This window comes from Recurvomyces mirabilis (assembly GCF_035927965.1).
Source record: "Recurvomyces mirabilis strain CCFEE 5264 chromosome Unknown scaffold_9, whole genome shotgun sequence".
Taxonomy (NCBI): domain Eukaryota; kingdom Fungi; phylum Ascomycota; class Dothideomycetes; order Mycosphaerellales; family Teratosphaeriaceae; genus Recurvomyces; species Recurvomyces mirabilis.
The window spans coordinates 547,707-563,038 of NW_027041943.1; the positions used below are offsets into that span (position 1 = coordinate 547,707).

General features: G+C 55.2%; 6 protein-coding genes across 6 annotated transcripts; 3 read left to right on the top strand and 3 right to left on the bottom strand.

Annotated features, from left to right (window-relative positions):
- Positions 1 to 608: 608 nt before the first annotated feature.
- IRE1 (bifunctional endoribonuclease/protein kinase ire1) lies at positions 609 to 4,126 on the top strand (the record flags this gene model as incomplete). Its single annotated transcript, XM_064836944.1, has 2 exons — positions 609 to 3,735; positions 3,789 to 4,126. 2 exons carry the CDS (start codon positions 609 to 611, stop codon positions 4,124 to 4,126), a joined length of 3,465 nt encoding a protein of 1,154 aa, XP_064695577.1.
- An 86-nt stretch (positions 4,127 to 4,212) lies between these two features.
- LTS14_004243 (uncharacterized protein) lies at positions 4,213 to 6,859 on the bottom strand (the record flags this gene model as incomplete). Its single annotated transcript, XM_064836945.1, has 3 exons — positions 4,213 to 5,889; positions 5,954 to 6,109; positions 6,176 to 6,859. 3 exons carry the CDS (start codon positions 6,857 to 6,859, stop codon positions 4,213 to 4,215), a joined length of 2,517 nt encoding a protein of 838 aa, XP_064695578.1.
- Positions 6,860 to 7,194: 335 nt separating this feature from the next.
- COX23 (Mitochondrial copper homeostasis protein) lies at positions 7,195 to 7,574 on the top strand (the record flags this gene model as incomplete). The annotated part of the gene is made up of 3 exons (XM_064836946.1): positions 7,195 to 7,295; positions 7,330 to 7,453; positions 7,518 to 7,574. The coding sequence occupies 3 exons, from the start codon at positions 7,195 to 7,197 to the stop codon at positions 7,572 to 7,574; spliced, it is 282 nt and encodes a 93-aa protein (XP_064695579.1).
- A 565-nt stretch (positions 7,575 to 8,139) lies between these two features.
- LTS14_004245 (uncharacterized protein) lies at positions 8,140 to 9,395 on the bottom strand (the record flags this gene model as incomplete). The annotated part of the gene is made up of 2 exons (XM_064836947.1): positions 8,140 to 9,323; positions 9,386 to 9,395. 2 exons carry the CDS (start codon positions 9,393 to 9,395, stop codon positions 8,140 to 8,142), a joined length of 1,194 nt encoding a protein of 397 aa, XP_064695580.1.
- Positions 9,396 to 9,644: 249 nt separating this feature from the next.
- LTS14_004246 (uncharacterized protein) lies at positions 9,645 to 11,060 on the top strand (the record flags this gene model as incomplete). The annotated part of the gene is made up of 1 exon (XM_064836948.1): positions 9,645 to 11,060. One exon carries the CDS (start codon positions 9,645 to 9,647, stop codon positions 11,058 to 11,060), a length of 1,416 nt encoding a protein of 471 aa, XP_064695581.1.
- A 209-nt stretch (positions 11,061 to 11,269) lies between these two features.
- Positions 11,270 to 15,113, bottom strand: PEX1 (Peroxisome biosynthesis protein pex1; the record flags this gene model as incomplete). The annotated part of the gene is made up of 2 exons (XM_064836949.1): positions 11,270 to 14,653; positions 14,718 to 15,113. The coding sequence occupies 2 exons, from the start codon at positions 15,111 to 15,113 to the stop codon at positions 11,270 to 11,272; spliced, it is 3,780 nt and encodes a 1,259-aa protein (XP_064695582.1).
- Positions 15,114 to 15,332: the final 219 nt, after the last annotated feature.

The window sequence follows — 15,332 nt, forward strand, 5'->3', positions numbered from 1 at the left end:
GTATTACTCCGTGTGTGCGAAAGCGCGCGGGGTCCTCTCAGAGACATCGCCATCTACAATAATAATCAAGGCGAAAGTGGTGGTACAGCTATCGAGTCCGTATATCTGACAAAATCGGATTTACCTAGAAGAGACTGTGGACGGTGCAAGCATCATGTCGGCGCCCTGTCACTCCAGAATGGCCCAATGGCTGATGTTCCCATCGTCTTTCGCTCTAGTGTCTCATCTGATCGATCCCTTTCTGTTTACAGGCAAGGAGGATGTGCTCGTGCAACGTGAATGGGCTCGAGCTGCCGAGACTTGTTGCGCACTTCCGCACGCTTCCCACACCATGTCGCTTGATGTCTCTCGACTATGGTACTGTATGAACATACCGCATATGTCATCATCAGAAGCCAGCAAATCTTGTTCTCGATCGCGCCATCACACGTTTCGTCTGCGATGTGAAACATCCCCACAACTCCTGAAGAAACCCTCAAGCCACAAAATCGGGCTGCAAGGGCAAGGGAGCGGCGGTGCGGTGCTGACGTCTCACTTCTGACAACAACAACAACTCTTTGCATACTCTACTGGCACAATACTACATCGATGAACGACTACTCGGCGATATGCAGCCGCGGAACAACCTGGGACTGAAAGACATAATATGTTGGAGCCTATTATTCGCACCCATCTACGCGGCCGCTCTGCAGCAGCAGTCGCGCGATGGAGCCTTACTACCTTCCAAGGCCGTGGCCGACCGATTGTCTGTGGCAGAACGCTTCCAGGACTCGCTCGATGCGGGTCTGAGCGGACGTGGTCGCAAGAACACCTACACAGAACAGAACCATAGCAATGATGATCGTGATCGCTCTAGATCACGGGAAAAGCGGACCTCGAAAGACGAGCGCGCCCTTGCGACTTATGCCGCAGCTGAATCTGACCCAGCTGTGAGAGCACCACCTGCACCCAGGTCGTCGGCTACGGCCGGCTTGACTTCGCGACAACCGGCGCGGTCCCTGCAGGATTGGAGAGTCGAGGATATAGTACTCCTGGCGACTGTTGATGGAAAGCTTCACGCGAGAGATAGAACGACCGGGGCTGCACGATGGCAGCTTGAGGTGGACACGCCAATGGTGGAGACGGTGTATCACAGGCATAACAGAAGCTTAGATGAGAACGGCGTGGAAGTGGACGATCCAGTCTGGATTGTGGAGCCTAGCCAGGATGGCAGTATCTACTTGTACGCACCGGGTTCTGGACTTGGCATGCAGCGGATGGGCTTCACGGTGAAGCAGCTGGCAGATATGGGACCATTTGCAGAGCAAGGTCAGCCGGCTATGGCTTATAACGCGGAGAAGAAGACCACGCTATACACCATTGACGCTGCAACAGGCAACATCTTGAAGGTCTTCAGCTCTGCTGGTGCTATATCGAATGACGATCGCTCTTGCCGACGCGTGAATCCGCTGGAGAGCCTAGAGGAGGAAGACGAGTGTGAGCCGATCGGAACACTCTTACTTGGTCGAACCGAATACACTATCGGCGTGCAGTCACTTGGTGGTGATGCTGTCAGCACCATCAAATACTTTGAGTGGGGTCCCAATAATCGAGACGAAGACCTGAAGAGCAAGTACACCACGACTATGGACAGGAAGTACGTCTACTCTCGCTATGATGGATCTGTTTTTGGGCTGGACCTAGGCAGTGCCAGTGGCGGTTACAAACCCGTCCCAGCCAACAAGCCTGTATACCGCGAGAAGTTTGCTTCGCCTGTCGTTCGTGTATTCGATCTGGTCAGGCAGAAACATGAGACCTCTGACAATGCCGCGCTTGTCGTGTTACCTCAGCCGGTTGGGCCAGCATTGGACGAGCTCACCGCGCTTGACGACGATGCCTACGAGAACGTCTTCGTGAACTGCACGGAATCGGGCAGCTGGTACGCATTGAGCGAGACGAATTACCCGGCAGTCACCGAAGGTGCTCAGCCCGCCAGACTGTACCATGAAGGAGACTTTGCTCTGCCGATACTTCCAATGACGAAGGCGTACCGAGATAGGTTCATGGGTGTCCACCAGCTCTCTCCGATTGCTCAGAGACCTGGCAGTCCTCTGATCGGTGCACCAGACTATCCGGGCATCGAAGCACCGCCAAACGACTCCAAATTCGAGAACAGTAGCAGCGTCATTCTGTCACGGAAGCAGCCAACGTGGAGGGACAACCTGCCTTCAGTCACTACTTTCGTAATGGCTATCCTCGTTGTCAGCCTTACGGCTTGTGGTGCTTTGTACCGCGAGAAGCTACAGTCAGCTGTTCAGAAGCCCGTAGCTATTCCAAAAATCACCACGACTCTTGTTGACATCAAAACAATTGAAGAGGCTGCTTCTGAAACGCCAACTATGGTACGCGAGGATGAGCCCGCTATGGAGGTCATCTTTCCGCTCAATGGAGCGGAGTCAGATGTGTCTGATAGCCCTCCAAAGGAAGACGACACCCTCGTTCGGACAGAAACCGTTGAGGGTGCAGAGGAGGATGAAGATTCACCAAAGGATGTCAAGGAGAATAAGCCGAAGCACAAACGTGGCAAGCGAGGTGGCAAGAAGCAGAAGGAGAAGGACCAAGCATCGGCAGAAGCAAAGGCGGCAAAGAAGACCGTAGAAGTGCCTCAGCCCAGCGAGGTCATCAGTGTCACTGCTTCAGAAAGCCCAGAAGTGGCTGGTCCCCTCCAGATCAACAGCCTGGTCATTCACAAAGACAAGCTGATCGGCCAGGGCAGCAGTGGTACGCTAGTGTTCGAAGGCTCTTTTGAGGGTCGCGGTGTGGCTGTGAAGCGTATGCTTTCACAGCATTACGAGTTGGCACTTCAAGAGGTCTCGTTCCTGCAGCAGTCCGATGATCATCCAAATGTGGTGCGCTATTTCTGCCAGCAAAAGGACGATCATTTCCTCTACATTGCTGTGGAGCTCTGTCAAGCCAGTCTATACGATGTATGGGACTACGACCGCGCCAAGACCGAGGAACGGCAACAACAGCTGCGAGCTCTGAAGTTGGCTATCCAGCAAGACCCTCCGCGAGCTCTTCAACAGCTCGCAGCTGGCCTATACCATTTACACAATCTCCGCATCATCCATCGCGACATCAAACCGCAAAATATTCTCGTGGCCTTCCCAAAGCGTGGCCAGCCGGCAGGACCAAGATTGGTCATCTCGGACTTTGGCCTTGGCAAGAACCTTCCGGAGAACGCCAGCACTATCAACGATGCCACTATGAATGCCGGGACGTCTGGCTGGAAAGCTCCTGAGCTGATCTCGCAGCCTCGCGATACAGATAGCAGACACAGCCAAAGCCACAACACCAACAACGGCAGCGAGTCAGGCACAGGTACTAGCGGCATCAAACGAGCCGCCGACATATTCTCGCTCGGCTGCCTCTTCTTCTGGGTTCTGACATCCGGCACTCATCCTTACGAAGACGAGTCCGGATGGCAAGGGCTACGGGAGCTGAACATCAAGCGCGGCAAGAAGAACATGGGTGCTTTAGAGCAGTGGTCTGATGCTTATGAGCCTAGCCAGCTGGTTGACTGGATGACAGCGCAGCTACCAGAGCATAGACCTACGGCTCTGCAGGTGCTGAACCATCCTTTCTTCTGGTCGCGTGAGAAGCGATTGGGTTTCTTGTGCGATTGTTCGGATCATTTCGAACGAGAGGTGAGAGGGGTTGTGGATGATGGGTATGCTGGTGATAGTGAGGATTTGCGTAAGTCATGTGCTAGCTCGTTCATGATCTGAACATGTACTGACTCTTGCTAGGTCTACTGGAGGACAGAGCACCTGAAGTCATCGGACGAAACGACTTCCTCAGCAAGCTCGATCGTTCTTTCGTCGACACGCTTGGCAAGCAACGGAAGTATAGTGGCAACCGTTTGCTGGATTTGCTTCGTGCTCTGCGCAACAAGAAGAATCATTACGAGGATATGCCAGACGATGTCAAGCGTCGTGTGGGTCCATTGGCTGGAGGCTACCTCACCTACTGGACCGACAGGTTCCCGCGACTGCTGATGATCTGTTATATGGTGATCCATGAGGCTGGCATCCAAAACACTGATAGGTTCAAAGGGTATTTCGATGATGGGTCAAGGTCGATTTAGTCATATCAGCATTACTTTGTACTGACTCTTAAACCAGGACAGGATATTCATAATACGAAAAGGGGCATTCTATCATTAGTCTATGTCTATGTCTGTGTGCTAAAAGTCCCATTCAGCGGCAAGTCCAGTACACTCTTGCCGACAAACACCTTGAACTCTCCTATTGGCACGATCCATGCCTGCCTGGTGACATTCCAGTAACTCACATCCTTCATCCGCAAATCGAAAGTCACCTGCTCGGTAGAATTCGGTTCGATCATAATTTTCTCAAACCCTCTCAGCACTCTCGTGCGAGGGTTGGACGAATTGCTGGTGGAGGCGGGTATCTGCAAGTACAGCTGTGCCACTTCTGCTGCAGCCATGTTGCCAGTATTTGTGACGCTTGCTGTTACTATGCCCACGCTATCGAATAACGACTGTAGACCACCCGAGCCGATGGCGGGATTATTGCTGTTTTGGTCTGTTGTGCCGTTCGTCCAGACCGGAAAGACAGCATCGTCGGGCGTGGCAGTCGCATTGACATTAAATTGCAAGTTGGTGTACACAAAGGTCGTGTATGTCAGACCATAGCCGAACTCGTAGCGTGGTGTGATGTTGCGGGCGAGAAAGGCACGATAGTCAATGTTCGTGCCTTCGATGAAGTCGCATCGTGGCGACTTCGAGCCGTGTGCTTGGCATGGGCCGAGCAGGTTGCCGTAGTCCGATGCTTGCTTCGCTACTGTGTAGGGCAGACGACCAGAGGGGCTAACATCGCCGTACAGGATCTGAGCCAAGGCTCGGCCAGCATCTTGACCAGGTAGATGTGCGAAGAGCACGGCTGTGACGTTCGGATTGTCAATCCACGCGTCGACCAAGCGTATACCCGCATTGTGAACGGCGACGATGGTGTTGTTGCACTTCGCTGCCACGTTGCTGACAAGCGTGTCGCTGTCCTCGTCTGCTAGACTGGGACGATCCCAAACTTCGGAGCTGTACTCGTTGATGAAGACCAAGCAGGCTTCTGAGCTACTGACTACAGCAGGGTCTGTAGACGCAGAGTCGAAGAAGATTGCTGTTCCATTCTCGTATGTCCGCGCTTGTATGGCGTCAAACGGTGTGCTAATATATGGCGGTGTGTTTGAACCAGAACCGCCACCAACCACAAGCGTGCCATTCATGGTACCGGGTGGGCTGCTCAATGGTGAGTTTGAAGCAATCTCATTGAGCATGGGTCCTTGCAGGGTAATCGCCTCCCAGTTTTGCGGGAATAGGCCTCCGTTCGGTACGAAGGAGGTTTGTTGCACAGCGTCGCTGCCAAAAATCGAGATGACTTTCATCTGCTTGAGCGGCAAGGCGCCTCGTATGTTCTTGACGAGGACGTGCCCTTCGATGGCCTGCTGCAATAAGGATGATCGAGATGCTGGATCTTTCGCCTCAGTATAGTTATGTGGCATGAGCAGATTAGCCGGCAGACCACCACCAAGAGGCAGAGCCTGATCCTGTCCGAAGTGGTACCAAGTGGCGATGATTCGCGTAGCCATATCTATTAGCCGTGTCTTGTTCACAGCGCCACTATTGACTGCATTCTCGAGTTGCCGTTCGTTCCAGTAAGTTGTCGTAGGCATGGCCATATCAAGGCCTGCATTAGCTGACGGAACTCCACTATGTTGACCCGCCCAGTCCGAGACCACGAAGCCCTGGAAATTCATCTCTCCTTTCAGGAAGCCATTCATAGCTTTACTGTTCTCGCATGCGTATGTGCTATTGATTCTGTTGTAGCTACACTAATAAAGGTATTAGTGTGAACCCATGAAGGTCTCCAAGATGGGCTCAGCCTATCGTACTGACCATTACGCAGCCTGCGCCTACACGAAGAAGCTCTTGAAATGGCCAAAGGTACATCTCATGCATCGTCTGATCGTCAAGATTGGCACTTTGGCTGAGAATGGTGTCGCCATTGTTGGAGATTGGATTGCGATTCGTCTCTTGTTCATTACCGACGAACTAGCAAAGGTATCAGTATGAGCCCGTCGGCATCTCACAGCTGGATTTCCAGCGAGTTGCACTCACATGTTTGACCGAAGCAATGACGCTCTCCTGTAACCCCAAGACACTCTGTGCTCCCAGAATACCATTCAGATACGGATCGGCACCCATACCCTCCCAATTCCGTCCACCCTCTGCTACCCGTCCAATCGGTCCCACCACAGGACCAAGCGCAACATTCACGCCCTTTCGCTTGAACTCCGCGCCCATGAAAACCGCTCTCTCGTACGCCAATGTGGCGTTCCACGAAGCTCCAATGTGTATTCCGGAAGCGAAGCCACTCACGCCATCGGTATTGCGGACACCATTACCAGCGTCATGCAGGCAGAATCCGGGGAAGCCAAGTCTTGGTGCGCCACCGCTGACACCGACGCAGCCATTGCTGGGGTCCGGGACGCCGAGTGTGACATTGTTCATCTCCTCGAGCGACATATTGCCGACCATGACTCTGGCTTTATCGTAGGATGCTGACCAGTTCCCGGCCCCGTAGCCTTGTGGCGAGGGATATGTGATGGGACTTGTCCAGTTCATGGCATGCGCATGACGGTTCCTGAGGGCCAATAGCCCCAGAAGTGGCAAAAGGCATATCATGATTGCGGCGCCGATTACCAGGACCTTGTGTCTCTGATAGAACGCTACCGGCTTCGACTTGCCTTGTAGAAATGGAGTCTTCTCGCTACCGCTGACTGTAGGTTCTCCCTGGTCCATGAACGGAGTTGGCTATGGTGGTAGACGTGTGTCAGGAGCAATTGATGCCGTGGTCGAGATTTGCATTGGTTTGATAAGCCTTGAAAATGCTTGTTCCAGGTATGTGATGTCCCGAGACCTAGTAACTGCAATAGATATCCGCTCAGTATGACGAGAGATGGTTATTCATGCAAGCGGAAGGAGTCAACACGCGGTCGTTGCTAAGCGACTCCTTGGCCAATCACAAATCCCAAGACTTTTGCTCTTCCGAACTCCGACGTCGAGAAGTGACCATATGAACGTGGCGTTCCGGTACATCAACCCGGTCAATACTGCATACACCACCCAAACTTCCCATGTCGAGCTCGGAGGGAGGAGGCGAAAAGTCTACGGAATGGGAGAAGAGTGGCTCGCGCTTTACTGGGTATCCAATCGATGTGGCCCTCGACATCAAGCCGTCCGAGCTAACATTAACATAGCAAGCGTAACAGTGAATACTTCGACCCATGCCAGGAGGCTGCTGACAGAAGTCTGAAATGCCTGAGACGTAATGGTGGGGATCGAGGGATGTGCACAGATTACTTCCAAGCGTACAAAGATTGCAAGCAGAAATGGGTATGTAAAATCCGTTCTCATTCTGGGGTCCGCCTAGGATTGTTTCTCATTGACCTGATCGCAGATGGATGAGATGAAAGAAGCGAAACGGAAAGAGGGCAAGTCGTGGTTCGGCTTATGAGCCTACTGTCTAGATACCCAACACCACGCTTCTGTCTTCTTTCCTGTACCCCACAAACCTTCTCAAATCACAATTCGCTCGCCAAAAGGACGACTGGAATCTATATACCCTCCGACATCTTTCCTGCTGCCTCGTGGAAGCACGACACATATGACGGCAAGCAGCATACAAGCATCCTCTGGGCCTGGCAGCTGCATCTTGTACGGGAGGGCATTAGTTGCCCATCTGTCAGCTGAAACACCTAACAGTTCTCAAATCCATTCAAACAACAAACACCACAGGGCGCCTGTCGCCCAGCCATATCACGGCGTTTCCGCAGAGTCGAGTAAATCGTCCTGCCACTTTTCACCGTCCCAGTTTTACCAAGCACCTGTCCATCTCGACCTACAAAGCTAAATTGATTTGGGGCCGCCTACTGCATCCTCCCTAAACGCCAGATATGCAATGATTCGTCCATCCATCCATCCATCCATCCAGCGGCCAATCCATTCTGAAGACCATATCATACACGCTACCCACCCTAATCCCCAACCCCCAACATAAAACGCCCAGATAACGCGTCGACTCAAAACGGACACCGAGAACAACCCCCTACTTCACCCTCGTCCTCCTCCCCACCTTGCCCCCCCTCGACTACCTTCCTCTCACCCCCACCCCTGGGACTCATACTTAACCCCCTCTCCTCCCCACAGAAAACATACAACCCCACATCCATCGCCGCATCCGCATACCCATCCCCTGGTAATCCCGGTAGCGGTGATCTCGCCGCACCCGCCTCCACTATCCCAGCATCCCTCATCATGTCGAAAAACCCGGCTTCGGAGGGATGCCGGGTCTTGGTGCTCACGACGATGACGGCTTTGGGGGAGCGGGCGAGGAGGTTGACGAGGGTCGTGACGAGGGGGGAGAGGGTGTCGGTGTTGTAGGTGCATTCCGAGACGATGATGAGGTCGTTGGTCCTGTTCTGCAATGTCTCTGGGAGTGATACTTCCCAGTCCAAAGGGGCGAAAGTAACTTGCGACGACATTGCCGGTTTCATACGGGCGACATTCGCTTCCACCAGCTCTGTGACTTCGGGCAGATCCGTGAGTAGAACGTCGCAGTCCGGGATACTCTGCGCCACACTGATCCCTACACTTCCACAGCCACAACCTAATTCCAAGACATGCAGACGCCGATAAGTAGCGGACACGAGGACATGTTCGAGGAGCGGGAGGGGACTGGCCGGTGTTTGTACGGAGATGGTGTGGTCGATATATTGGGCTAGGACCTGGCTGCCGTCCCAGAGATGCCGGGCGATGCTGTCCCCCGCGTCTTCGAGCAAAGAGACGCTGCGTTCGGCGAGGGAGAGGAAGCGGCGCTCGACTCGCTGGCCGGAGTCGAGGAGGCCTTGGGGTGGGTTTAGGAGGCCGGACCAGATGTCTACGATTTCGGGGAGGAAGCCTGGCGGGGGGTTGGCTGTGCCAGTGGTGGTGGGGTTTTGTACGGCCACGTGGACGCAGGCGGGCCAGTCGACGTCTTGTTGGCGGCTTAGGTAAAAGGTGATGGGGAGGCTTCGGGCGTGGGCGGGCCAGGGGATTCTTCGGCGGAGGTGGATTTCGCCTTCGTCTGAGCTTGAGCGGAGGGTGGCGATGAGGTCGAGGTCCGTAGGGTAGAAGGTTTCGCCCAGGTCGGTGGTGATTGTTATGATGGATTTGACGAGGATGGTGCCGGGTTTGACTTCTGCTTTGGGGAGTTTGAGGAAGCGGACTGAGAGGGTGTTAGCAAGTCGTCGTCGTCGTTGTCCTCGTGGTCAGCGGGTGGTTATATACTGTAATGCATGATGGCTACGACCTTGCCTCGGGTCTGTGGGCGAGAGTGGGAAAGGTCACGTGTTCGAGGAAAGTCTATCTAGTGATTACCCGAACATGACCCGTCGCTGAGCCCTACCCCAGTATTGCTCCTAGAGTCCTAGTGGAGTAGCTTCGAGATCAGACCATCGCGCCATTGACGTCGGTCGATGGCAACAATACAGTATGATGCCCGCCCCAACACAGTGACATTTATACCGCGCGCATCCCAACCATAACCATGTACCGCACCTCCGACCCCCGCTTCCGCCGCCGCCTAAACGAGCTCGGGGCAAGCGTGGAGAATGTGACGGAGCAGGCCCAAAGCTCCCTCTACATCTTCGGCCAGCGATACATTTCCCCCTGTCTCGACTCCGTCACCTCCTGCCTCACGACCTGCGTAGACGCTTCCTGCCCCTCCCTCAACCTCCGCCAACGGGACCGCATCCGGCGACAACGAGGCGGCCGAGGCCGAGGTCGGAGTCGAGGCCGGGCCGAGCTCAGTTTCGATTTCTATGATGACTGGGACGATTTGCAGGATGAGGGGGAGGGAGATGGGTTGCTAGGCTGGAGTGACGAGTTCGATCGCTTACTAGCTGGTAGTGGGGCAGGGACGGCGGGGTATGGGGCTGTATCGCAGCAGCCTTCCCAACGCCAAGGCGGAATGATCTATACGAAAGGCAGACGGAAAAGCGCTGCGCAAATCGAGCCGGATCCGACCGTCATACCGCGCTCGGCCTCCAAGGGCTTCTTCGGGAGGATGTTTGGTGGCAAGGCGTTGAGATATACACCCAGCTCTGCGGATCTGCAGGAACATCCGGGTCAGAGACGGGATAAACGGCGGGATTTGACGGAGGGCGAGGCTTTGCTAGAGGAAGAGGAAGGTCTGGTGAGGAGTAAAAAGCATGGACGGAAACGTAGTGGAACAGCTGGTACGGCCGGCTCAGGAACAACGACAGATAGCTACAGCAGCCGAGGCGACATCTTCCCCTCCGACGAAGAAGACGCGATACCATTGGATGATGAATTCGCAATGGTGCTAGAACGACGGAACACGAACCCTTACTCGGGAGGCGAAACGGAGAGCTCATCCGGGCATACAAGACGAGGCAAGCGGCCGTCGGCGGGGAGTCGGACGTCTACTCGGCGGACCATGTCGGAACGCAGTGGGAGGAGTAGTACTGGTGGGGGACGACAGGGCAGGAGTCGGACGGGTAGTGAGCTGCAGTCTCCTGTTGAGGAGCGGCGACCTGAGATGCAGGAGGAGAGTGAGGGGTTGCCCGCGGCGGCGACGCCGACGTTGAATGAGCTTAAGGAGGAAGAAAGCCGGCTGGCGGAGGAAGAAGAGGCGGAGGTTGAGCGGAAGAGGGGGGAGGCTGCGAGGTTGGCGGCGGAGAGGGGGCTGCGGGAGGAAGAAGAGGAGGAGGGGGGAGTGAGAGTGGGAGTGGGAGAGGAGTCGCGGAGTAAGGAAGACACAGCGACACCGGAAGCCTCGGCTTCTGTGGAAGAGCCGAGTCAATTGCCTACTCCACTACCGACAGATGACGAAGACGACCCTGCTACGCTCCCACAGCATACGAACACTGAAGCTGTGGCAGCGAGTCCTGCAAATGAAGTAGAGGGCAAGCAGCAGCAGCAGCAGCAGGATGAACAATGACCAGCGATCGGCTTTGCTGGGGTATCTTGATTTTGTGTAGCGTTCACAGCGTGGGCGTTTAGGGGGGTTCCGTGGGAAGCCGGGACGATACGACTGTACCGTCGCTGGTGTGCCACCGCTATGGGCTCTATCTGTATATCAACCGGTTAAGGTTAATGTGCAAATGTATACCTATACACAACCATCACATCTACATCTACATCTAACATCTACATCAAACTCGTCCTCCCCCCAACCTCGGTCGGTCCCTGCCCATCAGCCATCTCCCCACTCCGACCAGATATAAACTCCCTATACACCCTCCCCAACCTCTCCCTCTCCTGCCCACTAATCGAAGGGCGGGAAGTCTGGAGGGATTTCTCCAAATGCCGCCATATGATTATCGGCTCGGCGGTCCGCGGGTGTTTGTCCTCTTCTTTCTGCATCGCTTGGAAGCCGTTGGGGATGGGGGCACCAGCGGAAGATCCAGGTCGTTGGTTCTGCCGTGTCTGGGAAGCATGCCGTTCGGCTTTCGCTTTGCGGCGCGCTAGGTGCAGAGCGGAGAGCTGGGCGGCGATCTGGGCGCGCTCGGCTGCTACTGCGGCGGGAGAAGGAGTCGAGCCGGCATTATCGTCGTCGTCGTCGTCTCGGAGGCGGAAGTACGTGAAATCCTGCGCCCTGCCTCTCCGACCATGCTCCGTACCATTCTTCTTCTTCCCGCCAAAATCTTGCTGTGCTCCCGCATCAGCGCCCAGAACGTCATGGATAGCTTCCAGATGAGCATTATACAACACCGCCTGCAAATCCGCCCCGCTATACCCCTCCGTCCTCTCCGCCACTTCCCCCAACGTCTGCCTCCCCACACCCTCAAATACCGTCTCCTCAACCTTCAACTTCTTCCCCACCGCCCGCAGGATATCCAGCCGCTCGTCAAGATCAGGCATATCACAAATCAGACTCCTATCCAACCGCCCTGGCCTCAACAAAGCAGGATCGATCAAATCCGGTCTGGAGGTAGCCGCAAGGACATAAACCCCCTGCAAACCCTCCGCCCCATCCATCATAGTCAACAGCATATTCACCACCCGATCCGTCACACCCGTACTATCATGCCCCCTCCTCGGAGCAATACTGTCGAACTCATCAAAGAACAAGACAGCAGGTCTCGCCGCCTGCGCCCTCGCGAATAAATCCCTGACGCTCTTCTCCGAGGCCCCGATGTATTTATTCAAAATCTCCGGGCCCTTGACGCTGATGAAATTCAATCCGCATTCGCCCGCCACGGCGCTGGCGAGCAGCGTTTTGCCGCAGCCGGGGTAACCATAGAGTAACAATCCGGATCGGAGGCGGAGAGGGCACTTGGCGAAGAGAGGGGCGTAGGTTGTTGGGTACTGGAGTGTTTCCAGCAGAGTGGCGCGGGTTTGGGTCAGGCCGCCGATGGAGGCGAAGGTTGTAGTGGAGGCGTGGAGGGTTACGCCGCGGAGGGAGGCGGGGGTGAAGCCCTTTAGTGCTGAGGCGAAGTCGGAGGCATTGAGGATTACAGCGTCGTCGCTGTCAGTGGTTGGTGTGAAGGAGAGGGAGCGGATGAGGGCTTCGCTTCGGGCGCGTGAGACGAGGAGGTGCATGTCGCCTGGCATGTAGCCATCAGTCTGGCCAGCGATGTCGAGGAGGTCGAGTTCGGGGTCGATCTTGATGGTGTCGGTACGAGGAGGGCCATCAGCAGAAGTCGGTCTGCTGCCTTCATCGCCCTCCATCCATGCATTGCCCATGCCGCCATTGCTTGCCCTCCCCTCGGCCATCTTCTGAGCACCAGCAGCACTATTACCCACAAGCAGCTCAAGCACCTTCCTCCTCCCCTCCTTACCCGGTGCCTTCAATTCCCAGAAATCTCGCACGACATGCCCACCCACGAACACAGTATTCAACGCTTCCTTACCCTGAGCAGTAGCCAACAGCACAACACCTTTATCCCTTCCACAAAACTGCTTCGCGATACTACAAAGCAATTCACTGATTTGTCGACTTCGTCCATTCGCATCGACCTGTAGTTCCGTCTCAACCGGACATAACCTATCCAGGTCATCTAGAACGACTAAAGCACGACCACCAAGCCGAGCAGCCCATTGTGCAGAAGCGAAGAGCCGGTGCAGATGCTCCTTGATAGTCTTGGCCCTCGTCTCTTCACTCACGAGGTTCCGGCAGGAGACGTAGAGCGGAGTGAACAGGTACTCGTTCCGGAGCTGATGCGCCACGAGTTGAGCCAAGGACGATTTGCCCGCACCCAAAGTACCAGTCACCAGTACCGAGGAAGAATGCAGAAGACTCGTCTTCGTCTGCGCTATCACCTCATCGATCCCAACCATAGTCGGACACTCCGCTGCCAGATTCTCGCCCGGAAGCAGCGGCGATAGCTTCGACGGTGCCGTTTCCGCTTGAACCACGATCTCGAGTTTCCTGTCCCCGCCGATAAGCCAGTTCGCCCGACCTCGGTGCGGATCACCTGATGGCGTTGGCTCGAAATCTAGGATGCCGCCCGGCCATGTATCTTGAGCAGGTAATAGCATGCCCTCCGTCAGTGGTCCCTCAAGTAGGGTCTTACCAAAGACAGCTCGGATCCGCTGCACAGCTTCCTCGCGCTCCGCTTTCGACTCACCACCGAAGCTGAAACCTTTGGCTTGCTTTTTCTTGGCCGTTTGAGTGGGGACGAATGGTGTGATGCGCAGTTTCTTGACTATAGCGTCCTTTGCTGCTTGCTGCGAGTGGTCTTTCAGCGCCGATGCTGTCTTTGGTAGTGGGGACGGCGCAGGATCGATGCGGACGATGCCTCCAACGACACCATCTGCGTCTAGTACCGCACAGAGCGAGCTGGAGAGTGCGGCGTGTCGACTGTCCGGCGCATCGTCCCATGCTGCCAGCTTCGCTACGACCTTTTGCGCTGGTAGCGATTCAGGCGTCGGTTGATGCAGAGGATCAATCGGTTCCTGCAACCCCGCCGGCCTGATGATCGAAACCGTAACAAACGTCACACCTCTCAAAGTCTTGCAATACAAATGCTCCCGATCTAACCAGACCTTCAAGCCCTCGTCTCTCATCTCATCACCGCCATCCTCGAACCACTCATTCTGCAGCGATCTTGTGACAGCCCGCAAGTAAAGAGGTGGTCGCGCTTTTTCGTCATCGTGCGTACTCCTATGCCTCGCAGTCGTGCTCTTCGCACTCCTCCCACCCTCGCTCCGTCGACTGGTGCTAGCCACACTCCGACTATCCCTCGTCGTCGCACCACCAGCCGAAGATCTCGCAGCAGCAGCCGACTGCCTCGTCTTAGGCGCCACGATGACCTCTGCATCCGGTGAGATTTTCACGAACGCCTGGTTCTGCGACGGAGCAGGGAGGAGGGAAGTGACCAGGATATTAGCAGTAGATGTCGGAGTCAGATGCAACGTCAACGGGTGCGGTTGCCCAGCCGCAGGACTAGGTAGAGCTCTGACTTGAGAGAGGAAGTTCATCTCCAGAAAATGCGCATGGAGTTCTATGATTTCCCAATCTGTGGCTGTGAGAGGCTCGATGTTGACGGTGTGGGCTTGAGGGGGTTCAAGATGAAGTGTTATGCCGACCTATCTACTCTATCAGCTCCTGCGTACTCCACATGCCTTGATGTGTGTGGCGTGAAAAGCACACCTTCATCCCTTCACTCAAGCCAAGTAAGCGTCCGAATGTAGCGTCCAGCTCAACAGCCGGGACAGTAGTCTGCTCCTTACTGCTCCCTCTACCTCCGTCTCTTCCTAACCCCGGCGCCGCAAGTCGACTCTGACTCTGCATGCCCGTCCATCCTAGGAAGAGTGATTTCGTGGTGCCGGCCGGCTTCTGCTTCTGATCCGTTCCTGCCCCTGCTGAGCCAGAAACTCTGTAGCTAAGCTCCACGACCACATTCTGCGCAATGGTATTACTGTTCAGTAGCACCGCTACCAAAGCAGCAGGAAGATTGAGCAAACAATTCCGGAGGTGTGGTAGGAGAACTACCTCCGCTTGCGCCTGGCCGGGACCAGTCGCAGGTTTTCGTGCTGAGGTGGACATGACATGCTATCTGTGATTACGAACGCAAAATCAGATTGAGAGTGTAAAAGCCATGCTGTGAGAGATGCGACTGTCAATCAGGAAACAAATGAAGCTCGCGACTCGACATTTGAAAACGGACCGAGGTCCGGCTCGAAACCACGAGCTTGCTGTGAAGGCCTCCCTTGGATCAAGGAATCCACTCACAACGAGGAGATATCTGCCCGAAGGGTGGGATAC